The sequence below is a fragment of the Plodia interpunctella genome, chromosome 20, assembly GCF_027563975.2.
Source record: "Plodia interpunctella isolate USDA-ARS_2022_Savannah chromosome 20, ilPloInte3.2, whole genome shotgun sequence".
NCBI lineage: Eukaryota > Metazoa > Arthropoda > Insecta > Lepidoptera > Pyralidae > Plodia > Plodia interpunctella.
The window spans coordinates 7,259,212-7,287,066 of record NC_071313.1 but is presented as its reverse complement, the minus strand read 5'-3'; the positions used below and the strand labels follow the sequence as shown (position 1 = coordinate 7,287,066).

Here is a 27,855-nt window from a genome sequence, read left to right as displayed (position 1 = left end):
ATAAATATAAATATAATTAGGACAAATCACACAGATTGAGCTAGCCCCAAAGTAAGTTCGAGATTTGTGTTATGGGATACTAACACAACGATACTATATTTTATAACAAATACATATATAGATAAACATCCAAGACCCGGACCAATAAGAAAAAGATCATTTTCCATCATGACCCGACCGGGGATCGAACCCGGGACCTCTCGGTTCAGTGGCAAGCACTTTACCACTGCGCCACCGAGGTCGTCAAAATATACATATATATTTTTTTATTTCAGTATTTGGTAATTTTTTTTGGGATGTTTAAAAAGCTGTATGTATATTTATTATCTAATTGCATATTTGTAAATTAGTATAATTACAAAACAAGATTAAGTATACATATATTGCCACAATCAGACAAATTTTCTATGGATAAAATTTAATTTCACAAAATCACACTAAATTTGTATACAGCCCGCAACTGTCATATTACTATATTGTACCTTATATACTGTATGTGTATCATTTATATACGATGCTGGTAATATCCTACTAATATAATAAAGTTTGTGACGAATGTATGTGTGTATGTTTGTTGTTCTTTTACACAGAATCTACTGGACGGATTGTTATGAAATTTGGTCCACGGGTAGAATATAACTTGATATAAAACTTAAAGTACTTTTTATCCCGAAATTCCAACGAGAGCGAAGCCCAGGGGCGCAGCTAGTATATACATAAGTAGAAATTTTGCCTTTGGTTTTTTAATCATAATAAACATCAATTTTTACCGTACGATTCCAATGCATCTCAGTTAAATTTAAGAACCTAAAATGAATCGCATTCGTACTAAAAATTAAATTGTTGGTACGAATTTGCGATGCAGATCAGTTTAGGTCCTGGACTGGATTGCAATACGATTATAGTAAGCCCCCATCCACTCTCTTACGCTTATTCAAGAAAATTAATTGATCATGTAATTATTATTTTTCATGTAATATATAATATAAGTAGATAGTTTATTTAAATTATTTATAGATTTCTTGTACTAGTAAACTATATTATTTACACCCATTGTAGAAATAAGACTTTAATTAAAAATTATTGTAATAAAACAATATTTATGACATTTAAAAACTTAAAATTATCAACTTAATTAACACAGCACAGAACAGCAGTTATCAAAACATGATCGTTTCATTCCACCTCGACAACAACGCTACAATTACAACAGATTTAAGAACCACTTTTTTGAAGTGGGTTGTAACTATTATACAATTATTATTTACTAAAAAAAGTTTATTGTAAAATTTATCATGTTATCTATACAGAATTTATGTTAATTATGTATTTAATTTACTTCTTTTTGAGGTACATAACCTTAACATATCACAAGTTACGATAAAAAAAAGTACAATTTTTAATTTACTATCATATTAATAAGTATTAGAGTAAAAAATATCATTTTTTTTCTTTTTCTAAGCTCAATGCTTTTATTGTTCCTTGCCTTATCCGGTGTCCTAGGTGACGCATTAAATGGCAAAGCAACACGACGCAGAGTGGTCATGGGATCCGTCATCACTTATTTATTTAGTTATACACGAAGAGCAGCGTCGCCCCTAATCGTGTAGCAATTCATCGCTCACATAGGATGTCGGGTTGCACTGCACTTGCACCCTTAAAATACATCATATTTAATGATTTTCCATATTTTCTCATCAACATACTTAATACAAGATTCTCATTCTATCCACGTGCCTGAACGCATGTACACAGGATGTTCTAACATTTTAACATAACTGGCTCTGTGCCAGGCAATCTGGGAAGATATGAATTTTGTATATTTTCAGCCTTGTTGTCATTTTCAAGGGTAGACGTCTTCATATTTAACAGTTAAAAATCCGATAAGTTTTTATCTAGCTTAATCATATTATATTATACCCATACTTATAAACTGTGAAAGTGTGTATGTTTTTTCTGCTTTCACGACAAATATTTTTTAAATATATATTTATATTTTAAATATTAAATATTTAAATATTTATATAGTAACAAATCACATAGATTGAACTAGCCCCAAAGTAAGTTCGAAACTTGTGTTATGGGATACTAACTCAACGATATTATATTGTATAATATATACACAAATAGATAAACATCCAAGACCCAGGTCAATCTGAAAAATATCATTTTCTATGTTGACCTGACCGGGGATCGAACCCGGGACCTCCAGCATAGCAGTCTGGCATGATGATCATTAGGCCACAGAGGTCGTCAACAAAAAATGAAGCATTGGATTGTCGTTATTTTTGGTTTGGATATAGTTGAAGAGCTGGTGTGACAAAGGCTACTTTTTGTCGCGCACGGACCTTCGGGCTACAGTACAGCACTGATTTGCTGCTTTTTTCGTTCACCTAGGACACAGGTCGAGTTAACGTCAAATATGTTAATATAATAAACAGCGTGGCATTTGTTCTGTGCTTATTAGGTGAAAAAAAAAATCACATTTTGAAAACAAAACAAGAAATCTTAAAATTAAACGGACAATGTCTCGAATTAGCAAGAAAATTAATATTAATGTATGTTACATAACATCTTTATGTCACGATCCAATAGATAACAACTATAAGGTCACCATCTTCTGTTATGACAAACATTATTATGTTTAGTCTGCATTTTGATCATTATATAATATAACGAATACATACAAAGTACCTATTATATAAGAACTAAAAACTGTTTAGAATAGGTATTTTGTATGTATTAGTCATAGTCTCATAGCATTTATATATTCGACTATGTTTTGTGGGATGATAGCATGCTCTCCATTTAAATTTGCATACGCGTGGACGAAACATGTACGATAAAATTTTTCTTTTAACACTACATTGTAAAAATGTAATCTCATGTTTTTGCAAATAATTAATCTTTGTCTTTGCGACAAAGTTAAAATAAATATACAAGTTAAAAGACGAGACATTTCTCCTTATAATACTTTATCCAGGTCTACAGCTCGGTTCTAATCTTGCAGGTTTTGTAATACTCCTCCTCAGATAGCAGGAACGCCTTGGTCAGCTGTCTGAACTTGTGGAAGTCACAGTATGGCCCGCAGTCGATGAAGTTGAAGGTCTGGGGGGAAGATGCCCCGGCTTTGGGAAGGTAGACCGGCTGGAAGAAATTGATTTTTTTTATTATTGACCGAGCGAGCGAGGCCTACAAATCAATTTGGGGCAAAAATACGCATGTATGTATGTATATTGTATGTAAAACGATAACTTTAGAATCGATGGTGTGATTTTGATGAAATTTAAAAGTTATGTAGGTAAAAAAAAGGTATGTAAATGTTTAAAAGATATGTATGTATGTATGTCATTAGATTTTTAAGTTCGTGGGGCAACAAAATTGGTTAAGTCGTTTTTGAAATATTCACAATTTTGTAAAAACTCAAATCAAAAATTTATTGTGTTCGCGACGTTTAACTTCGCGGCGAACGGCGAAGTTTTAGGGACAACTATGACAGACTTACAGTTACACAAATTGACGTTGTAACTTGTTTTCATGTCGAAATAGCAAAATAGTTTAAAGTTTTAAAGTTAAAAAAGTTTCTAAGTTTTCTCCTTTTAAACCACGCGACGGACATTTGATACAGCTTTCACTGTTATGTAGACAATTAATTGAGGAACGTTTAGTATTTAGACCGTGTAAAGCAGGGCTGGGTCTCGTTATGTTCATAGTAAGCACAGAAGATTTTTGCCATCAAATTAAAATTCAAATTCAAAATTCTTTATTCAATTTAGGATGATATACATCACTTATTGACGTCAAAATTACTTAAACTAAGTCTACTGCCGGCTTCCAAAGCGCAGGTGAAGAAGAAGCGGCGCAACAAACTTCACCGCAGCCTTTTCTCCAAGGACGTCAATTAACAAATATAGGTCTTATACATATATTAAAAATAAAAAGAATCGGTATCACTACCGATATTTTAAATGATTATTAACACTAATGATCGATGGATACTTTTTAAGTCATTGGTCCCGGCTTCATTAGCAGTCATTAAAACCCACCAATCCACATTGGACCTGCGTGTTACTCATTTCCCATGCTTCTTAATTACTCATAAATAGGATAAAAGAACTGAACTACTAGTACTAGAAAAAACAGTCATAACAAGCCTTCTCATTGCCAGATTAGCCATTAGTAAGGACATTAAAAAGAAGCCCTTTTAACCCTTTTAATCGTTGTAAGCACAACGATGACTGTCTATGGTAACACTGCGGACCATCGACTACAGGCCGCGGGCGCAGACCCCCCGCGCGCCGCACATCACACGTCACATTTAATGAAGTGCACACACTACTCTCGTCCGATCGCGCTCCGAGCGAGACGTACCGCGTTAGATTTAACCGTCCGAATACGAACCTTTGTATTTTATTATTAATAATGACCATATACACTCCACTACCGAAGTTTTCTTTATATCATCGCGTTAGAGATTGCCCGTATATACAACAATGACATCTGTCAACAAACGTAGCCTTACCAGCACGCTGAACTTCCCACTATTCCTGGACCTGTACAGCTCCAAAGCGAACAGTGCGCCATACTCCGGTATACTATGGTTATTTTTCACTCTTGCTGCCTCCATCAGGGCTCCAATGTTGAAGTCATGTGCCGAGTATACCCGTAACCGTTGCTTCATAGGCCTGCCTTGGGAGATCTCTGATGCTGCCTCCACAAACGTGTTAAGAAGGATGCCTGGAATTGATCGCAGTCACACAGGTATAACAGAAAACAGACAGTTGTAGAAGGAGATAACATCATCACCATTTAAAATGGGATTTGGTAAGAGACAATAGGAAAGAAGTCACTCCAAATGAGTAAGGAGGCGTATGGAGCTCTAGAATACGACCACCGATACGAATATCAGGCTACAATAACATTCCCAAAGGGCAGGACATCAGGAAGGTAAAATCACAGCCGAATCTTCAAAATTTAAAGATTATTTTTACGCGAACTCAGTGTCTTTACAGCAAGAATCAACAACATTCTCAAAGAGGTTTAATAAATAAATAAATATATTAGGAAAAATCACATAGATTGAGCTAGCCCACCTGTGAGCCAGCCCCAAAGTAAGTTTGACGTTAGACAAACCGTAAAATCACAGCTGAATTCAAAGATTTATGTTTCTTATTATTGTATCTTACCTCCTCCAATCGTGACCATTTCATCAGTCCTGAAGTATAGATTGTAAGCCAATCTTGCAGCCTCGCTCAGCCTGGGTAGGATTGGCTCAGCCCACTTCGGAATATCCAGTCCCAAGCCGACCTGAAAGAAATGAAACACAATACAAATTTCGGGATAAAAAGTACATGTGTTTTTCTAGGTTATTTCTAGGTTATATTCTACCCGTGAGTGTACCAAATTACATAACTCTCGGTCCAGTAGATTTCGCGTGAACAAACATACATCAATATACATCAAACAAACGCATCAATAGAAATAATAATAAAAAAAATACTGTGATAAATGAATTACAACGCATTCACGAATTTGTGACAACAATCAAATAAAACATTTTGATTGTTGTCACATTTTGGACTTGTCCAAATGAAAAAATGGCACATAGAAATGACGTTACAACCAGGTAATATGTTTACAATAAAAGCTGTTTTTATACGACATATTGCGTTTATATTGATTACTTATTAATTGAAGTTGTTACACAAGTTTAGTTTTTTATGATGGTTGAATTTGTTTTTGTAATTTTGATTTTGATTAAATTGATTTCTCAACCAATTTTAAATTATCGTACAATGATCCGCATCTGCAGTGTTATTCTTGATATTATCTTAATTACCTAAGATCACAAATATTTTTTTTTCAAATTCTCTGACCTTATCATATTATAGACTAGCTGATGCGTCGTCTGCGACTTCGTTCGCGTCGCTGAACAATTTTTGGTAAGGAACAAAATTATTAGAGAAATTTAACTGTACAGAGAAAGCGTAACGATACCTATACAGAAGATGCTTATACACATACAGACAAACAGACAGAGGTTTTTTTCAAATTCTTTCTCTATTACTATGACTCTATGGCCTAATTTAGTTTTTATGTAAATACATTCAATGTACAGGATTTTATTTCTACTGTTTTATTATATGTATATTGATAATGACTGATATATGTAAAAAAACACTTGATAAAAGTCTTGTTAATAAGATGAAGAGGAAAGTAAGCGAAGGTGGAGAGATTATTAACCTGTTGATGAGAAATGTACGTCTAGACTAGATAAAAAATACATAAAATATAATAGACGTTCTCTGCCCTTTGTCCTAGGCTCTGAAAGGTTAAGACATGACTATCTGAACAATGACGTTATTGCGGATCTGAGTACATAGAAAATTGATTTAACTTAGCATGTTGTATGTATATCATCAAATCAAAAAGTTACTTGAAAATATAAGTCTACTGTTGTCTTCCAATCCATAGGTGACGAAGAATCACTTCAACAATTTTCCCCTTTTCTTCAATATAATCAGTTAGCTTTTGCCCGCGGTTTCGCCCGCGTTATTTCCCATGGCAACAGTTTATTTTCCGGTATGAAAGACACCCTATGTTCTTCTCCATACTTAATATTATATGTATGAAAAATTTCAAGAAGATTGGTTAAGTAGATAGTGAAGACAGGTAACAAACAAACATACTTTCGCATTTACAAAATTAACTAGGTAAGTATAGGATTATTAACAAAACTTAACATGGTATAGGCTAGGTAAGTATAGGATTATTAATAAAACTTAACATGGTACAGGCTAGGTAAGTATAGGATTATTAACAAAACTTAACATGGTACAGGCTAGGCAAGTATAGGATTATTAACAAAACTTAACATGGTACAGGCTAGGTAAGTATAGGATTATTAACAAAACTTAACATGGTATAGGCTAGGTAAGTATAGGATTATTAATAAAACTGAACATGGTATAGGCTAGGTAAGTATAGGATTATTAACAAAACTTAACATGGTATAGGCTAGGTAAGTATAGGATTATCAACAAAACTTAACATGGTATAGGCTAGGTAAGTATAGGATTATTAACAAAACTTAACATGGTACAGGCTAGGTAAGTATAGGATTATTAACAAAACTTAACATGGTATAGGCTAGGTAAGTATAGGATTATTAATAAAACTGAACATGGTATAGGCTAGGTAAGTATAGGATTATTAACAAAACTTAACATGGTATAGGCTAGGTAAGTATAGGATTATCAACAAAACTTAACATGGTATAGGCTAGGTAAGTATAGGATTATCAACAAAACTTAACATGGTACAGGCTAGGTAAGTATAGGATTATCAACAAAACTTAACATGGTACAGGCTAGGTAAGTATAGGATTATCAACAAAACTTAACATGGTATAGGCTAGGTAAGTATAGGATTATCAACAAAACTTAACATGGTACAGGCTAGGTAAGTATAGGATTATTAACAAAACTTAACATGGTAAAGGCTAGGTAAGTATAGGATTATTAACAAAACTTAACATGGTATAGGCTAGGTAAGTATAGGATTATTAACAAAACTTAACATGGTATAGGCTAGGTAAGTATAGGATTATTAACAAAACTTAACATGGTACAGGCTAGGTAAGTATAGGATTATTAACAAAACTTAACATGGTATAGGCTAGGTAAGTATAGGATTATCAACAAAACTTAACATGGTATAGGCTAGGTAAGTATAGGATTATTAACAAAACTTAACATGGTATAGGCTAGGTAAGTATAGGATTATTAACAAAACTTAACATAGTATAGGCTAGGTAAGTATAGGATTATCAACAAAACTTAACATGGTACAGGCTAGGTAAGTATAGTATTATCAACAAAACTTAACATGGTATAGGCTAGGTAAGTATAGGATTATCAACAAAACTTAACAAAAGTATACATGATTTTACAAAATATCTATCCTAATTACGAAGTGGTATCTTGAGTTTCATTCAAAGTTTTATAATTTTTGTGTAACCATTTAAGAGCAGCTTTATTTTGAACACCAGTTAGTATGAACTGATGAACTCATATTTTCAAGACATAATGGTGTTTTGGGTTTAATAATTCAAGCAAAGTTTCAAGCTTATCCTTATATATTATAAAACAAAGTCCTATGCCGCGTTTGTCTGTTCTGTTCTGTTCTGTTCTCGATAAACACAAAAACTACTGTACGGATTTTTACACGGTTTTCACCAATAGTTAGTGTGATTCCTGAGGAAGGTTTAGGTGTAAAAATTATTGTATTTTTAACCGAGCAAAGCCGGATAGGGCCCCTAGTGAATTGTGTAGCCATGTAGGCTTATTTTTTGTATGAATTCATGTTTTGTTCTTTCTTACCTGGCTACTGAACAGGTCGTGAAGCGTCTCAAACCAGAGCGGGTCCTCAGTGAAGTTTCTTCCAGTCCTCCACAATATCCTGGGTATCAGGTCGTTGTATTGCTGGAACTCGTTTTCCAACGCCTCCTTCTTGGCCTGAGCCATCAGGGATTTGAAGTGCTTGCAGTTGGAGTAGTAGCGAAGCTGGCGAGGGAAAAAGAAGGAAACACTTATTTTTGAGTCAAAAACGTAATTAAAGCTTGCCATGCTAGCATCCAAAAATGTGGGAATATACACTGGAGTTTTCAAACACAGGTCGTTCTCCAAGGTTTTTACGCTCCAGTCAAATTTCCAATTCAAATTTCTTAATCAATTTAGGATTACATACATTATTGACGTTAAAAAAATTACTTAAGCTAAGTCTACTGCCGACTTCCAAAGCGCACGTGAAGAAGAAGCGGCGCAACAAACTTCACCGCAGCATTTTTTCCAAACACGTCAATTATCAAATGTAGGTCTTATACATAAGAGGACGAATTTACATCACTATATTAAAAATTTCAAAACTTAAATAAATAAAAAAAGTTGTTAGTATTTTCAATAAGGTTATTGAAAATTGACAAAAAATCAAGCTAAATGTACAAAACCTATTTAATTATGTCATAATAATAGTCAAATCATGCATCATTCATGTGTCCCTTACTCGCCTCTTACGACATTCACAGGAGGATATGGAGTACATTTATCTGGGACAAGTCAGTAAGGCAAGTTAAAAAAATCTAGTAACAAGCAGTCTGTTATCAAATTACGGAACTAAGTCATGAAGATATTTGTAATAATATAATTAACTATATTTTTCTTAATATTGCGGTTATAAGGATAAGGAAATTATAATTAATACTAGCTGTTTACCCGCGACTTCGACAGCGTAGAATTGTGCAATTATATTAATGCTTAACCATGCTAGATTACTAATTTATAAGATCATTATTACGTCGTCTTTTGAACAACAAACTTTCATCTCCATTATTTCCCTTTTGGGGTTGAGTTTTGTGCAAAAATATGAAATGAATGAACTGTAACTAAAAACATACCAAATTTCATCAAATTCAGCGGAACAGACAGACAGACTTTCGCATTTTTAATATTGCGATCACAAATAAACAGATTACAGTTTATATCCGCGTATGCCACATCGTTGATTAGAAGTTCAAGTGAACGGTTCAAAGAACATAGATATTTATATGTACAACACATCAACCTATACAAAATCATTGCAAATTCGACGCTATCACCGATGTATATGGTTCTGTATAGGTTAACATAAGAGCTCGCATTCGATCTAGAAACACGAAAAGGCATATATGTAGTTATATATACTTAAATTTGTGTACCAGTCTCATTTTTATAATATTCATTAATAACTGTTGGTGTTCTGTTTAAACTTAGCAAACAAATATAAAAGAATCGGAGAAATTCGTGAAAAGCCGTAAAATATATATGTCGCTGGGATTTTATCAGTGACGTGGTTTTATAATTTCACTAGTGAATTAATCACACAGATTATTATAAATAGCGAGACCGGTTTCCATAATTTCACGATCACTTTCAGTGATAGTAGATATAATTTCGCAAGTGATAATGAATGCTTGTGAGCAATTGCAAATCAATAAAAAACCTGTCTTTTATTTCAAAAGCCTTTGATTACACACTTTGTGGCACAGTTAGTAATAAAAATGGACCAATCCACTGATTGGTTATAATCTAACGACCTTCTATATCCAGTGTTATTGTTAAAATATCATTTTAACTATATTGATCTAGTGATATTTAAATGTCACTCAATTCATATATATGCTCACAAACTTTCGTTTTTGGTTTATATATTTATTTCTTTAGGTTATATATTTATTTTATCTTTGGTAGGATTCCTATAACGCTTTTTCAAATACATTTTGCTCTTGATCACACCCGTACATACAAAAAATTGTTAATTACTCCTTTGACCATTAAGTGACTAGTGAAAATGGCTTACTAATGAACCAGTCTATTGTCAGTCTACGTAATTTATAATATTATCGAAATTTTTATCATTGCCATCTCATCCACCACTTGCTTCCGATGAAGGAAAACATCATGAGGAAACCTGCACACTGGTTGACAGTCTAGTTCCCTAGTGTGTATGCGACTACCTGCCACTAGATGGCGGTAAGTAGTCATAAAAGTCATGTCAGATGCCTTTAGGGGACTTGAATAAAATGACTGACATCAGTGTTAAATCAAAAAATCAAAATCAAATCATTTATTTAGAAATTAGGCCGTCACAGGCACTTTTTCACGTCATATTCTAAATTAAATGCCACAAAGTACTAGCAATAACACACTCGACAATGATGACGATGATTTGTGAGCGAGGCTCTTGTCGGTGGAGTTCATCGGTATATAGGTTCTGCTGCTCATACATATGGTTATCCATGTGTCTTCTAAGCTTCAATCTCGTCCTCTGAAATTGTCTAATTATGTTAATTAAAGTGAAATGCTCCAAATAACAATGATAGCCCTTGTGTTTGTTTCAATAATAGGTTATAGTTTATCTCTATTACTTGCGATATGTTCCACTCGTGGCAGAAGTACGTTCTAAACTCAGAATAAAGAATATTCTCTAATCTTAGGTCCTAACCTAACATACAGATTAGACTGACATCCTGGAAAAAGCTGATTAATCTAGCAAAAACTAAAAAAAGAAATGAAACTAACTTCAATGTTTCTTAGACTAAAAACAGTGTAACAAAATCAATTAACAGGTTTCCATCTGTAGTGTCGTAGAAGTCTAATTAGATGTATGTAAGGATATATTTGTTATAAAGCTTTTTAGTTGTGTATAGCTTTTGACTAATGAAAAAGAATACTAAGACACTTCAAAAATAAACTCTGTCATACAAACAATTTAATTTCTTTTAATATCTTAATATTCGTTATCAGCACGAAGAGCTCAAGAATTTAAAGGAATTTAAGTAGATATATTTTTGTTGTCGCTGTGTATTTTGTAAAGATTTTGTGGTTTTCTTTCGAATAAACTCGGAGTTCGTTTCATACTCTGTCATACAAAGTTTGAAACTTTAGGGATTCGTAAAAGTTCGTTTCAAACTCTGTCATACAAAGTTTGAAACTTTAGGGATTCGTAAAAGTTCGTTTCAAACTCTGTCATACAAACAATTTAATTTCTCTTAATATCTTAATAATATTAGTCTTAATAAAATATGAATGAAGGAGCTTACAATGTCGTCGTTCAACCTCTAGAGGACACCTTACATCCAAGAGACATATTTGGCATATTTGATCAGTTCATCTATTTGGAAGCTGATCGAAAGACTGTCTTAGCGGTATTTCCAAATAGGACCACTGCAAATCCACGGGACGATATGGAGTGGTCCTATCCTAAGGCGGAACCACACGCCCCTAGTATAGATTAGTGTTGGGAAATAAAGAAATTAACTTACATAATCTTCAGTCAAGGGTACAGCGGTATATGGTACGGGTTGCCACACCTTGCCGACGGCATCATCCCACTGCTGCTCGGGTTCTGGTGGGTAAGCTGCTGCCATCGCCACCTACAAGGTTAGAGAAGATTTATCCTGTTAATAATATATTTTTAACAGTAGACCTTGGTATAAAAGTCATGTGCTTTATCTCACTGTCATCTATTCATGCCGCCAAACAGCAGTGCTTGCATTGTTGTGTTCCGGTTTGAAGGGTGAGAGAGACAGTGTGATTACAGTGTACGCGCGGGTGACACACTTGGTGTTGCAGCGGCCATAGGTTGGAGTGACTACTTATCAACCAGTGGATCGCATGCGTGTGTCTGCTTAGTAGTATTGTAAATTGTAAGAAATAATAATGGTAAGCCCTTCTGGCATAATAGGGACCAACACTGTTCAAATGAGTTTCTTTTGGCATTGGTCGGCAGCAGTGGTCGTTCCGAAATGCCAGTAGTTTGTAGCTTGTGAAAAATAACTATTTAGTATAAAAATTGACGTGAAAAAGTGTCTGTGAAGGTTTAATTTCTGAATAATTGATTTGAATTTTTGAATTACAGTTTACTGAAAACATGTTCAGATGGCGCTATAGCTTTGCCGGTTGCAATGTGGCCTGTCAATGTGGCGCCTCTCCCCAAACAATGACATATACTTATTGTCGTGTTCTGTGTGTACCACCATCATACTGAAGGACCTGTATGAGGTCACTGCTGTATCGATGGCCTTGTGCCTCTCAAATTTAGAGAAGTTAATGGTTTCAACTCATATATGCTGGTCTTGGAAGGTTCCACATTATCAAGTCCCTTATTTGGCGAAAGTTTGAGAAAAAAATCCAAATAATGCGTAACAGCAAGGATGGCTCAATAGATCTATGTGGATTGAGGGCGAAATGGTAAGGATATCGTCATATTAAAGGCATCGTATGGCGCGCCTAGGATTCACTGAAATATCGATACTGAATTGAAATTTGAAACTATTCCGAGTTCCATTTTAATTTCTCCATCTTCTGTATTCTTAGTAGTCAGACCATTTTCCCGCATTTCCTTGACGACATCGTTAGCAGTCCAACAATCTTTAGGTGACTTGAATAAAATCTGACACAAGTATTAAAAAAGAAGACCAATAATATTCCATTGATGAAGTTATAACAGTTATCATACCTGGACCGTCATCTTAGTTCTCTCCTTGTCGGTACTCCTGATGGCGATCTCATCATGAAGGTACAGGTTCGAGATCAGGTTCAAACCCTGGAAGCCGTACCGCTGTCGTATGAACTTGCCGATCTGGTACGCTCTTCGTTTTCCCACCTTGATAAATATAAATGGACAATATTCAGTACTAAGCTTATTCGCGGGTACTACGGACACAGAAACGGGCACAATGCACTCAGAAGCCTGCGCTGGGGATCGAACTGATCGGGCGTGACCACTACACTATGGAGGTAATAATATTTCTGTAAATCTAAGATCTCAATCAACTTGTGTAAGATTGTAGAGGAAAATAGATATCTTACTAGTTTTATTATGTAAACATTCTAAATTACCATGTCTTTTTATGATTTAACATCGACTTTTTACGAAAACACGTCCGTGGTTAACAAATGTTAAACCTTATAATGTACTAGATGTTGCCCCCGGGGCTTTGCTTCTGTGTGAATTTTGAGATAAAATATAGCCTATAGCAATCTTGATTAATTTACCTTTCTAATGGTGAAAGACTTTTTGAAATCGGTTCGGTAGGTTTGAATATTAACCGCCTCAAACATACATACTCACAAACGCTTACCTCTTTATAATAATAGTATTGATAAACATATTTCATTTATTTTCCACAAAATTTAACAGTAAAGGCATCTGACACGTCTTTTACGACCATCTACCGACATTTAGTGACCAGTAAGTAGTCGCATTACAATTTCAATGACAATGAAATACAAGACACCATCAAATTGTTTAAAGTCTGCGACCTTGTATGCTCGGCTGAGCCCAAATGAGCTATGATCACGGTACGCTGGTCATATTTTACTCGTTCTAAGATAACGCTTTGGAGTATTATATTTCAAATGGTGTTATTTGCTTACAAAGGGGCTTACCATCATCTCTTGATGCGATCCAGTTTAGGAACTAAACTGATCTGTATCGCAAAGACGTACCATCGAGTTAAAGGATGCTGTGTCCTTCGGCAGCTTATAGGTAAAAATATCATTCCCAAGGAAGGTTAAATACCAGGCGGTCAATAGCCCCGAATGAAAGCGAGAGTGAGAGAGAAGAAAATGGAAGCAACGAGCCGAGAGTATAACTGGTGAGGCACATTAACGTGTTTGAAGCTAAAATATGTTTTGTCACTATCGCACTATCCCGATTGAAACCGGGAGTGTAATGAGAGAGAGAGAGAGAGAGAGAGAGAGAGAGAGAAGAAAACGGAAGCAACTCCATTGATAACTAATTCACTCTTGAATTTGATGAATGTGATATAATAAAATGTAAACTTACATTAGTCAATGCCTCTAATCCTTCCACTAGAGTTAGATTCTCCAAGACCTCCTTATCATCAGCCAAGGACAGCTCATCAGCGTCAGGTGTCCGCTCGCCGTGTCTGTGAACCTGTGGACAAAATCAATTACACTTTAATCAAAATCTCGGTCATTCTTTAAGAAAAATGATGTTTACCAATTATCAGCTCTTTATCTTGAAAATTGTGTTAAGTGTCATACAATCTTTCGCCCCCTTTGAACGGGTTGAGGGTTAATTTTAGAAAAAATCTGAAATATTATAAAACAAAGTTGTCTGCCGCGTCTGTCTGTTCGCGATTAACTCAAAAACTACTGCACGGATTTTCATGTGCTATTTACCAATAGATAGTGTGATCTCTGAGGAAGGTTTAGGTGTAGGTATAATTTATTATATTTTTATCCGAGCGAAGCCGGGACGGGCCGCTAGTTAGTAAATAAATAATTATGAACTAGTAAATCCAAACACCAAACTTTGTATTTTCTGTCTACAATAGGATTAAAATGTTATATAGATGTATGGATATATATATATATATATATATATATATATATATATATATATATATATATATGTATATATATATGTATATTATTATATATGTATATATATATGTATATTATATATATATATATATATATATATATATATATATATATATATATATATATATATATATATATATATATATATATATATATATGTATATTATATATATATATATATATATATATATATATATGTATGTATATTATTATTTATGTATGTACTTGTATGTAGGTACTAGTAATTATTTTATTGATTTAGCAAGGTTGTAAGAGACAAATATAAGCCACGAAGTACAAATAAAAGACGAACTTATCACTAAAGATTTGAATAAGTTCGTCTTTGTGACTTTTATTTGTATTATTTTTGATGTTTATTATCTATATTTGTTTTTGGGACAATAAAGAGTACTCACTATACTTACATACTATATTATATCAATGCCGCATACGCATGCATAGGGACAGATAGCGACTTTGTTTTATACTACGTACGTATAGTTTTAGAGCTTGTTTCACAGCTTGATAAACTATCCGATAGCCATATGTAACATATCGGACAGACAGCGTTAAAGATTGTTTTTCAAAAGTGGTTGATAGGACTAATTCAATAACATATGTCAGATTACAATGTGATATCAGAATGGGGTGAAACAGGTCCTTCATAATTATATCTGGTTAAATCATTGCTTTTTGAAAATTAATGTGCTATTCTAGGTGGAGGTAAAACAATATTACCGTAATGAAAGAAAACACACTGTTATTATAATGTGACATATGAGTATCATTGTTGTACATTGATGGGGATAAATATCGATGGCTCTCAAATATAATGCCGGCTCCACACTGTCGTCGAACAGTTGGCGGATTCGGTATACATTGCTGGTTTTCCATTGCGGTAAATATGTATAAACAATAATACTATCTAAGCAATGTATACGCATTCGCGTCGGTATGTGTCCGTGCTCGGCGCTAGTGTGGAGCTGGCATAATGTCGTAAGTCAAAAGGCGATTATACAGGAGAGCGTATATTTAGCTTTATATTACGAAATACAGATATCCCGTGTTTACATAATAATATAATAGACATGATATCTAGCATGATAACACAGGGAGCCAAGCCACGTCCTATCATAGCGGTTCCTTGGCGCTCATAAGGACTACTGCTTGTAAGTTTAGTAAAACCTTACTAACTTTAGATCTCTTTATAGTTGTATTCCTAATGGCTGAGGGTCGTGGTTATTACGTGGAATGAAACACACACATCAACTTTCTTGGCACTGTTAATGGACTGGTTTGCCCTTGCATTCTCCATTTCACACACAAGTTGTTAACCAACCAGAATGCAGGTTTCCTCACGATGTTTTCCTTCACCTGAAGTAATTTGTGGTCGATTAAAACTACTACACACGAGTTAGATTGGTATACAAACTCATGTGGCACGTGTAGGATTCGATCCTGGGACCTTTCGGTTCCCAGGCGGGCGTCTTAACCATTACACCACTACAGCTTTTACTATAATACTGTCTTTAGATTATTTGATATATTAAAACTAACGTGACAATCTGAATGAGGCCTATGTCGCAAGACAACCTGACCAGTAAACAAAAACTAAATTGAAAATTTTAGAAACCCTTGACTGGCCGTCGCTGGCATTCTCTCATCTGCTACAGAAGAGATGACAGTTTCCAAATGACTTTTTTTTACTGTAGCTTAAAATATACTTAGACGACCTCGGTGGCGAAGTGGTAAAGTGCTTGCCTCTGAACCGAGAGGTCCTGGGTTCGATCCCGATGATAATTTTCTGATTGGTCCGGGTCTAGAATGTTTATTTGTATATGGATTTGTTATAAAATATCGTTGAGTTAGTATCCTATAACGCAAGTCTCGAACTTACTTTGGGGCTAGCTCAATCTGTGTGATTTGTGCTAATATATTTCTTTTATTTATTATGCTCAATTAAATTTTAAGCAGTATATCCTAACGAATTATAATTCTAAAACCTTCTTAAAAAAAACCCGCATTAAAATCCGTTGCGTAGTTTTAAAGATATACGCATTCATAGTAAAAGATAGACAGTGGGAAGCGTCTTTGTTTTACACGAGTACTGTGATGTCGCAATGAAATAAATCCTTATAACAAATGTGTATAAGGTACGTAAGTAGACACACGTTCAGTGATAACACACAAGCGGAAATACATACAAGACGAGACAATTTAATTTTATAACAAGACAATAAGAAAATAAAGGAACACGTAACGCTTGTGGCAGGACATGCAACAGAATTGGCACTTACAGAAGCAAAATGAGATTTTCTTTCGTGACAATTGTGGGTTTGTTTCCTTTGTTATATATATATATATTGACACACAGGTTTCGCTCATTTGTAGCTAACACTTGCTCTTAATTAAAACACGTGGTTCTTATACATACAGAATTATGCGATGTGGTCAAATTTGATTTGTCAGACTCATTACAATGATATACTGACTTATACTGCCAGCTAACAACATGATATTTTTGTAAAATTATGCCCTGATGTGGTGAGATTTTTATTCATCATCATTATATCGAAAGTGTTATTGCTAACACTGATGTCTAAAGGTATCTGACCTGATTTTTACGAGTACTTACCGCCATCTAGTGGCAAGTAGTATACACACTAGTGAACTAAACTGTCCACCAGTGGGTAGGTCTCCTCACGATGATTTCCTTCACCAGCAAGCAAGCAAGTGGTGGTCTATGAAAACTACTCATGAGTGCGCTACGCATGAGTCAGATTGGTATACATACTCATGTGGCACGAGTAGGATACGAACCTGAGACCTTTCGATTCGATCGACTAGCGGGCGTCCTAACCATTCAAATCTCGACCGCTTCAAACTATAAAGATTTTTACTAAGAGCCACGCCAAGTTATTAATTTAGAAAGAGAGACGGCTTCGACATGTTTTGATTGAGGATGGAACTGAGATAGCGCTCAATTGAGAGATATATGTATATAATAATTATTTGTTAGACAAATTAAAAAGACCCCGACTTTCAATATTCATTTCGCTACAACTTTTGAACGGCTGAACCGATTTTCATGAAACATGGCTACGAACACTTAGGATAAAATAATCTATTACACAAAAAAAAAATTAAACGAAAATCGGTTCATCCGTTTGGGAGTTACGATGCCACAGACAAATACACAGATACACAGACAGACACGTTAAAGTTATAATACTCCTCTTTTTGCGTTGAGGGTTAAAAAGAGAGATGCAGAGAGAGATATTAGCAATATATTTTTATATAGATAGAGAGATGGACTGACAAACTAGATCTGCCGATGACCGTGCGAAGTGAAGGCGAAAAAGTAGGAAAGTGGACCCTGGGTTTCGACGCTCAACGGCTGAGGAAAAAACCGGGAAAACGCTCTGATTAGAGAGAGAGACTGTAAACTATTGTCTTCCCTAAGTGCCTCAAAGGTAAACTGGCAGATGATGCTTTAAAATCAACAGATAAAAAATAAACTTACGACTGTAGCGAACATGAGTTGTTGGTCGCCTACGACATTATTTGTGATGACGCTTGCGCAGGATTGTGAGAGTTGTGACGTCAGACATACGGCCAGCAACAACGGGAACATTTTCTGCAACAAAAAAAAAACAGGAATAAAAAATTTGTTATATGTTTTTTAATTGCAAATAACTTACATATCAAATATTTATAGCAATTATATAAATTAATGGGAAAAGTTTATGGGTAAGGACAGTGATTCACCTTGATTAGGTGTTTTGAATTTGTGTTTTTTTTTTTACGGACAGAGGATATTTCAAAGAATATCTTTGTTGTTTGTCCCTATGTGTGTACATATTTTTTTCAAAGCATTTGGACAAAACAAAAAAGTCAATTAAAAAAATCATTTATCTGCAAAAATATCTGAGAAAAATAACTTAAAAATAATACTTCCATTTAATTATGTCATAAGTCACGATATTATATCCTCTTTGGACCTAATCACAACAGATTCGATAGTTATGTACCACGCTGTCACTAATGATATGTGATGTACTCATGTAATTAGTAAGTACTCCGTACAACGAAGTACTTATTAAATCCATGGTTATCATATCTGTGCTTTCCATAAACCATTAACAATATTTTTGAAGATTTATCATTCATTCTTACAACGACCTCGGTGGCGCAGTGGTAAAGTGCTTGCCTCTGAATCGAGAGGTCCCGGGTTCGATCCCCGGTCGGGTCATGGTGGAAAATGATCTTTTTCTGATTGGCCCGGGTCTTGGATGTTTATCTATATATATGTATTTGTTATAAAATATAGTATCGTTGAGTTAGTATCCCATAACACAAGTCTCAAACTTACTTTGGGGCTAGCTCAATCTGTGTTATTTGTTCTAATATATTTATTTAATCTAAAACTAAGTTTTGGCTTTTGTAATCACTAGAAACTCGGCTCGACTTAATTAGGCTGTTTTGTATGTTTAAACTTTCGGGAATAATTTGTCTAAATAACATTGAAAACTGCATCAAAACCCTTTGCGAGATTTAAAAGAAGAATGCTTGCTTACAAACAGAAGCGAGCTTACAAGAAGAATTTTATTTTATATGTGTAGATAATATATATGCGTGTGGTCTGAGGGCCAATTTCAAACGAAGATTGTATAATATAGGACAGTGTTTTACGATAATATGTTCTTTTCACAAATTTTGTTATGAAAAACCATAGACTTTGGGGTAAAAACTTTATCTGTACCATGTATAGTTTTTGAGATACAGGTGGGCCCTCAGACCACACTATGAGGACTGAGGGCCTCTCGTAAAACATCGTAACTCGCTTGTTTGGCTTTCACAAAATCTAATTCCAACTTGCACAATTCTTTTCAAATGTTCACAAAATCCCAAGAATAATTTCATAGAATTTCAAGAAGTGGGCCCTCAGACCACACGCACATGATTACATATGGCATATTTGCACCAAGTGCGTCACGGAGCGGCCTTTTTGACTAAGTTTCTTATATTGTATTGTAAAGTGTGTTGTGATTAATAAATGAATATGTAATGTGTAGACAATAACAAATACAGACATTTTACCTTAAATATTAGAAGATATTATTATATTATTTTCCTTATGGGATGGCACAACTAGTGCATATAAAATCGTGATACGACCTCGATCACACACAATCTGTGTAATGTGTGGTGATGGGTTTACGTGCAGCGCAGTATATTTTTCTCCCCAATCACTTCACCAAATTTTGTTCGTGATAAATTAAATGTTTGTCGGTTATTGGCACAGATAACATGTTCTTATATCTCTGGTTATTGGCCATCAACAACGAACCTTTTTGGTTATCAGTTATGTATATTATTTGTAACCCATTTTTGTGTTTTAAAAAGTAAAACACAAAAAAGGTAACTTTACATCTTATTATCTGTGTTTCTAATGTTTATTTTTACCATTTAAAAAATATGTGACTGACTTGAAGCCATTGATTTAGAAAGGGCGCGCGCTGCTTGAAACAGACTTTTCACTGTAGACAGAGAAAGTTACCCTAAGTGTCATATCTTTTCTTTCACTCTTACAAGTGATTGAAAGTAAGAAAGTATTTGAAATACTAGAGGAGAATCGAGACAGAACTCTGATGCTATCTCTCATCTCATGCCCTTCGCAATCTGTCACTTTTTATGATATTAGCCGGATAGGACCGTGGAATTTTGCGGACATCTTTTATCTGATTTGGTTACAGTATAAGCGTAACGCATCTATTATTTAAAATGTTGTGTAAACGTAATATTTTGCTTTGTTTAATAGGTACTAAAAATAAAGTCATTCAACATATTACCATTTATTATTTATTAAACATTACTGTTACAATCGTCCTTCGTTTATTTAGCTTTCTTCATCTTAATAATAATATTAACACATAACGTAGAACACAAGTTCTTGTATCTGTGTATCAATCACATCCATGCCTGTGCCTCATGGATTTAGTTAGTTCGCCATTTGTTTATAAGTATGTTTTTACTTGGAACAATAAAGTTTTATAAATAAATAAATTTAGTAAGTACTTCGTTCTACTTAAATCGGACGAATTACGAATAACTTCTTCTTCTTCATAGTCGTATTCCTCATGACTGAGGGTCGTGGTCATTACATGAAATGAAACTCACGTAACAACTTTCTTGGCATTATTAATGGAGTAGTTTGCCATTGCCTTCTCCATTTCACACACAAGTTAATAATAATCAACCAGTGTGCAGGTTTCCTCACGATGTTTTCCTTCACCGGAAGCAAGTGGTGGTCGATGAAAACTACTATACATGAGTCAGATTGGTATACAAACTCATGTGGCACAAGTAGGATTCGAACCTGGGACCTTTCGATCCACATGCGGGAGTCTTAACCATTACACCACCACCGCACCACGAATCTAAATAAAAAATACCGGTTTCGACATCTTACTGACATCACTCCCGATTACCAGCTCGTCGTCCCGTGTTCCTCTGTCCACTTCGACCTTTGTATCATCTGGCTACAGATAATTGTGACTAAAATGTAATTTATCAATGTGACTTCGGTTTATCAAATGCGGACACGTGTCTGATAAATTTTAGCTACGGAGATAAAGGTTTCTTAACAATGTTTTTTTATCTTAATTTGAACCGGTTAAACCCAGTTTTTGATAGGCGTGGCAAACGAACTGTTTTTCACAGCAGACTTTTTGTCTTTTAATCCGTAATACTTATTTTGGAAAACGTACTGTTTTTCACAATTTTAAATCCATAATACTTGTTTTTAAATTCATGCATTTCATATACCTTGGAAAAAAAAACTTCTGTGTGTTTTTGCATATTTTTTCGATTCAATCAAATATATTGATTTGAGATCCGTGTTTAACCCAACTTCAAAACAAGAAGGAAATTACAATTCGTCGTTTTCCTTTTGATTACATATGTATTACTTTTGGTACGTAGCTAAAACAAACTAAAGATTTTGAAAATAAATCTGTGGATTTTCAACAATAGCTGTAGGTTTAATAGTAATATTAAAATTGTGTATTTGCATTGTCTTTTGCTTATTAAAAAACGCGTAACTTTTTGCTTATATTACGCGCTAATTACATCATTTCAAAGGTGAATAATGAGTCTGTAAACTCATTAAAGATAAGTTTTAACATAAACAAAGCAAACAATATCGACACTTGTAACCAAACATTGTTATCACGTCAGACCTTTGTTTATATTCTCATTTTATATATCCGAATATTTTCCTTTTACTGTCACGTGTGTTCATAATAATATTATGTGACATGATAATAGAAAAAAAATCCAGATGTAGCTTTTTTAGGGTTCCGTACTCAAGGGGTAAAACAGAACCCTGTTACTAAGTTATGGACCTATAGAGGATTACAGGCATTGCAACAAGTGACATTCTGAAGATAATGAATTTCGTCTTCAGAATCTCCCGTTGCGGGTTAATCTATATTCTATGAACATATAATTAAATTGTAACTGGTATGTCTGTACATAGAAGATATTGGAGATAAATAATTATTTAATTATTATTTTTTTATTTAAGTCTTTATTGGACTAATAGAGCCAAAACAATTTCTTTTAGAATTTTTGTCTGTCTGTATGTTTGTTTGCGCATCACGCAAAAACTACCAGATGGAATTTGATGCGGTTTTCTCTTAAATCTGGTATAGGTTTCATCGCGACACGTTGCTTATAACCCGAGATATTGACAATAATATCTAATCAGCGGACGCATGAAATAAATGCGGGTGAAGTTACGGGCAAAAGATAGTTTAGAATATGACGTAAAAAGTGTCAGTGAAGGCACAGCTGTAAAGTTCTAATTTCTGAATAAATGATTTGATTTTGATAAGGCAATCGGGTGAATTGTGAGGAATTGTTCCAGATTCATTTATAATTGAAATATTTACACGGGAGTTTCCTTTATGATTATTAAATAGTTGACCTAAATATGTATAACATTTAAAAGTTTCAATATGTATAATGTAATGTAATTTGAATACTTGATATTCCTGCGCCAACTGTGGCAGAATATGTTGCACTTTTGATTATTGTCGTCTATTTTATATCACCATATTCTTTGGAATAAATGATTTGTATTCTATTCTATTTGTAGATCAAAATCATAGTTTGTATGCACATGTCACGTGAAAAACGATATTTTCAGAGACAAAGTAACTAAACAGTTGGATTCTCTCACGTTTCTTTGTGGTTTTCAACAATTAATTTGTTTTCACCATTTTAATTAAGTGTAGCTTTTTTAAACTAACAAATATTTGTAGTATTTTGAAAGATTTTTTTATTTATATGTTATTTTATGATACTGAAATGTAATTTTCACTTATATTCTCGTAAAATTTGACGTCATGATCACAATTAGATTAAATAAGCTCTAGGGCATAAAGCAATATCTTAGAATTTATGAGCGTAAAATAAAATTTTATACAAATGTAATATGGACTGAGACAAAAGGTAAACAAATCTTGAACAAAAAAAATATCATAATTTCTCATTATTCCTTTGTTAATTTTGTCCTTAGATTCTATACATTTTTAGATTAGATTCTATTAAGTTTTTTTATGGAGTCACATGCCGATTACTTATATTTTTGGGCTTGTTATTTCTCGTTTCTCTTTTTTGTTTACCTTTTGTCTCAGTCCAATGTAAATAGGGTATAGTGCAAAAGAAGTAAAATCTTGGTCTAATCAGGTTATAATTGCCAGTAATTTAATTTGCAAGATAATTAGAATCTTATCTTATTTATAACTACGGCTTCGTCCGCGTGAATATTCCACGGGAACAGTAGTTTTTCTGGTATGAAAGGTATTCTTTGTTCTTCTCCATACTTCAAACTACACGTATGCTAAATTTCAAGAAGATTGGTTGAGTAGATATAGAGCGTGAAGAGGTAGCAAACAAACTTACTATCGCATATATAATATTAGTAAGGATATGATATTCATGTCGACTTCATCCTAATCGAAGTGAAAAGCAAAGTATACGCCTAAACACCAGAACAATGTTATAAACAGCTAACCTACTGTCAGAGTAGGTTAGGCAACTTGTTACACATTTTGCACATTATAAGCATAAATAATATTATTATGTATGGGCTTTAATTAAGGCCGTAACATATTGTAAACTTACGTTTTGTATATTATGTATGTTGCCTACAAGATTAGTTTATCTTATGAGCATAGATTTTAGAATATGCTTATGAGGAAACGACAATGTGAGACATTAACATTTCTAGCCTCTGGGTCAAGTATCCTTGCGTCGCCAATTTCAAAAGCGTGTCCGTGCGATGATTATCAAATCATATATGATTAGTTTCACCTGTTTATCTGTCTGTAATCATAACTTTTAAGTTAAATTTCACCTACTTATACATGTCCTACAGATTTGAAATTTCCCACGTCGCTTCCATTTCCCTGACAATGTGTTATTATGTTAAGTGTGACCTGATGGTGCACCCAGGATCGCCTCCCTACGAGGGAATTCCTCAACGGTTAAAGCACGGACAAGGTTTTTGTCACAAGCAACTTTTATAATATAGATATATCTTGTTTTATAATAAAGACAAAAAAGCTTGCGGCAAATAGGTTATTTTTGTAAAAAAAATTTTACCTGTCTGTCCGAATTCGTGCTGAAAACCTGTTTTTTGTTTGAGTTCAAAAAATAAACTTGTTTCGTTGCTATTATTATTATCATCAAAATAATGGTTAGTTAATTTTTATTAAATTGCTTAATCGTGTCTTAATGTTTTTCTAATTCTCGTTCCAATAAAAACCGATTAGTCTGTCAGCCTTTGTTTTACACGTAATACACGAGATAGACACGTGTCTTTTATCATGTTAACCGACGTCAAAAAAAGGAGGTTATCAAATATATGTTTTTTGTACGTAATGTCGGTATCTTAGGCGATTGGTTATTTATTTAATTAACCCAATTTTCAGTACCTTTCGGTAATATATCTCTTTTAATCATATGCTAATTAGCCTGCAGCTCCACCTGCCACTAACACCTGTCAGATACCATTTGTCACCAATAAATATACATATATATATATTACATATATAGCTATGAATCCGAGCACATCCTAGATTTATTATCTTTTGTTAATAAAGGGGTTAAGCCTAGTGACGACCTCTCCATTCCTATGGGATTGCAAATTCATTGCTAAATTTGCAATGATTTTGTTAGCTCGATGTGATGTAAACTGTACTAATTAATGTTTTTTTTTTGTTTCCGCCTATAGCTTGCCGATTCAATAACCTAACATTATACGATATCATAATGTTTATAAAATGCGTTACTTACATTCATCTGATTCGCTATGGTTGATATGTGGAGTAATGTTGCCCTCTCGATGTCGTTTCGATGGACTATCAAAAGCAAAAGAATCTATCATATAATAAACTGTCGATAGCTATAGATTATATGATATATCATATAATCTATAGCTATCGACAGTTTTGTTGTATTGTTTACTATCAACACTCGTCATCACGGTTTGATGCTATCGATATTACAATACAATAATCTTTATTGCACCAAAGAAATACCGACAATCCAGAATAGTATCGATAGTTTGGCAAGTGTGGCTAGTGTGGGCCAATAAGAATATTTTCATATATTATGTTCTTATAATGTGAGTTTGTGGTGTAATAAGCTTCTTCTTGTTTTTAGTCAAGCGTGAGTTTCAATTCAATCTATTTAATTTTTTTTTATTAGCCTGTATGATGTCCCACAGCTGGGCAAAGGCCTCGACAATTTGATATAATTTAAATCCCGCGTATTAACCAAATTGTGGCATATTTTATGACTAGTAACCAAAATATATTATTTTATCCTTAAGCATAACCAGCTATGAAAAAGGTAATTTAAATTACTATCTTTATATAGACTGTATCCTGGAATAACACAGAGGACTTTTATCCCGAAATTCCTACAGAAGCGAAGCCCCGGGGCGCAGCTAGCTAGTATTAAATAGCGTTTGAAATAATTACTATAACCGTTTACGTTTGTGCAGATTATCTTGTAAAACTAGTGGAGCAATTGTGATGCGGTTTTCACTAATAGGTATGCGTGAAAAATGCAAAATTTGTATAATTTTTGGTTAAACACGAGATTATATTTTAGAGATTCTTAATGTCAACAATTTATATTAGAATAGTATAAATGTTTTTTATACTTATCCATTGGAAACTATAGCGATAAAAAATAAACAAAATGTTGGCATCATCCATATATACTATTATTATAAAGAGGTAAGCGTTTGTGAGTTTGTGACTTTGTATGTTTGAGGCGCGTAATCTCCGAAACTACCACACCGATTTAAAAAAAATATTTCATTATAGAAAGATACATTATCCAAGATTGCTATAGGCTATATTTTATCTTAAAATTCCCACATAACATCTTGTTGTAAATAATCTGACATACAATTAGTTTAGTTTAATGTCTCATAATGTAGACGTATTTCGCTTAAATTATAACGTTTTTTTTACAAAAATAATAATATTGTATTATTATTTTTGTTGATGTAGAGTTATATTTATCTAGATTAGCCCGCGGCTTCGCCTGCGTGAATTTCTCTGCGAAAACAGAACAGACACGATTTTCATACAAAGTTTATAGTTATTAAGAGGTCGATTTTTGAAAAAAAAATGTATTCTTTGTTTGAATGGCTGTATTTAACTACATGCATACCAAATTTAATCAAAATCGATCCAGCGGTTTAGCCGTGAAAGCGTATCAGACAGATAAACATACAGACATTCGAATTTTAAATATTATTATGGATTAACAAGAATTTAATTTAATTACATTTTTATAAAACACGATTCCCTAGCAGTTTTCTCATTAAAATAAAATAATAAACATACTCACAATAAATAAAAACTAAAACTAAATTCACTAAACTAATTAAATAAATAAACTAAACTATTAATTAAACAGCGGTTAACACTAAACGCCGATTGGCGTGAGACTGAAGCTGTACTTTATGTGTCTGTCAATGTCATTGATACAACTGCCAAAATAAACCAATCCATTCACTGTGCGATTTATTATCCATCCTTGAAATACGTTGATGATTTTTATAAGTTTTCATTCAGTCATTATCACAGCTGACCGACATTTTAGGACACAAACAGACCAAATACAAAGTGACAATTGTTATATGAATTTTTTTCGTTGCAAACCTTCATTTGTCTTATATTAGATTGCACGTCAAGCTGGACGATAATGTTTTAAGTATAAATATCGCCATTTGTGTTTCAATATGTCAGTTTTACTAGGTTTTGCCCGTGGCTTCGCCCGCGTGAATTTCCCACGGAAACATTTATTTTTCCGAGATGAAAGGTGGGCACCTTTCATCTCGGAAAAATAAATGAAATAAATGTCTTTATCCGTATTTCAAACTATATGTACGCAACATTTCAAGAAGATTGGTTGAGTACATAGAGCGTGAAGAGGTAACAAACAAACTTATTTTCGCTTGTCTAATACTAGCTTCGCTCCGGGACTTCGCTCCCGTGGGAATATGATTCCGGGATAAATGAATGAAGGATACCTTCCTATGTGTTATTCCAAAAAATTTATTTCATAACAATCCGTCCAGTAGTTTTTGCGTGAAAGAGTAACAAACATACACACACACACACACATACATCCTGACAAACTCTCGCATTTATAATATTAGTAGGATTATTTAGGATTAAGATAGGGCAATCAGTTTAAAAAAAATCAATATAATTGCGTGCCTTATAGAAGGCCAGCTCATATCTAGATCGAGAACATAACTTGTATCCTGTGCAGGAAAACATTTAGGAAAAATCTTGCGCAGGTTTTTCTG

General features: G+C 33.8%; 1 protein-coding gene across 2 annotated transcripts; it reads right to left on the bottom strand.

Annotated features, from left to right (window-relative positions):
* On the bottom strand, window positions 1-27,012 carry LOC128678582 (venom acid phosphatase Acph-1-like). Of its 2 annotated transcripts, XM_053760199.2 has the most exons (10): window positions 26,889-26,986; window positions 25,317-25,381; window positions 18,475-18,588; window positions 14,389-14,499; window positions 13,057-13,203; window positions 11,861-11,971; window positions 8,382-8,564; window positions 5,187-5,307; window positions 4,523-4,737; window positions 1-3,147 (listed from the first exon to the last, which is right to left on the bottom strand). In XM_053760199.2, exons 2-10 carry the CDS (start codon window positions 25,320-25,322, stop codon window positions 2,986-2,988), a joined length of 1,170 nt encoding a protein of 389 aa, XP_053616174.1. In that variant the 5' UTR covers window positions 25,323-25,381; window positions 26,889-26,986; the 3' UTR covers window positions 1-2,985. The 2 variants fall into 2 exon arrangements, with proteins under 2 accessions (XP_053616174.1, XP_053616175.1); XM_053760200.1 differs by lacking the exon at window positions 25,317-25,381 and having other exon boundaries at window positions 26,889-27,012.
* Window positions 27,013-27,855: the final 843 nt, after the last annotated feature.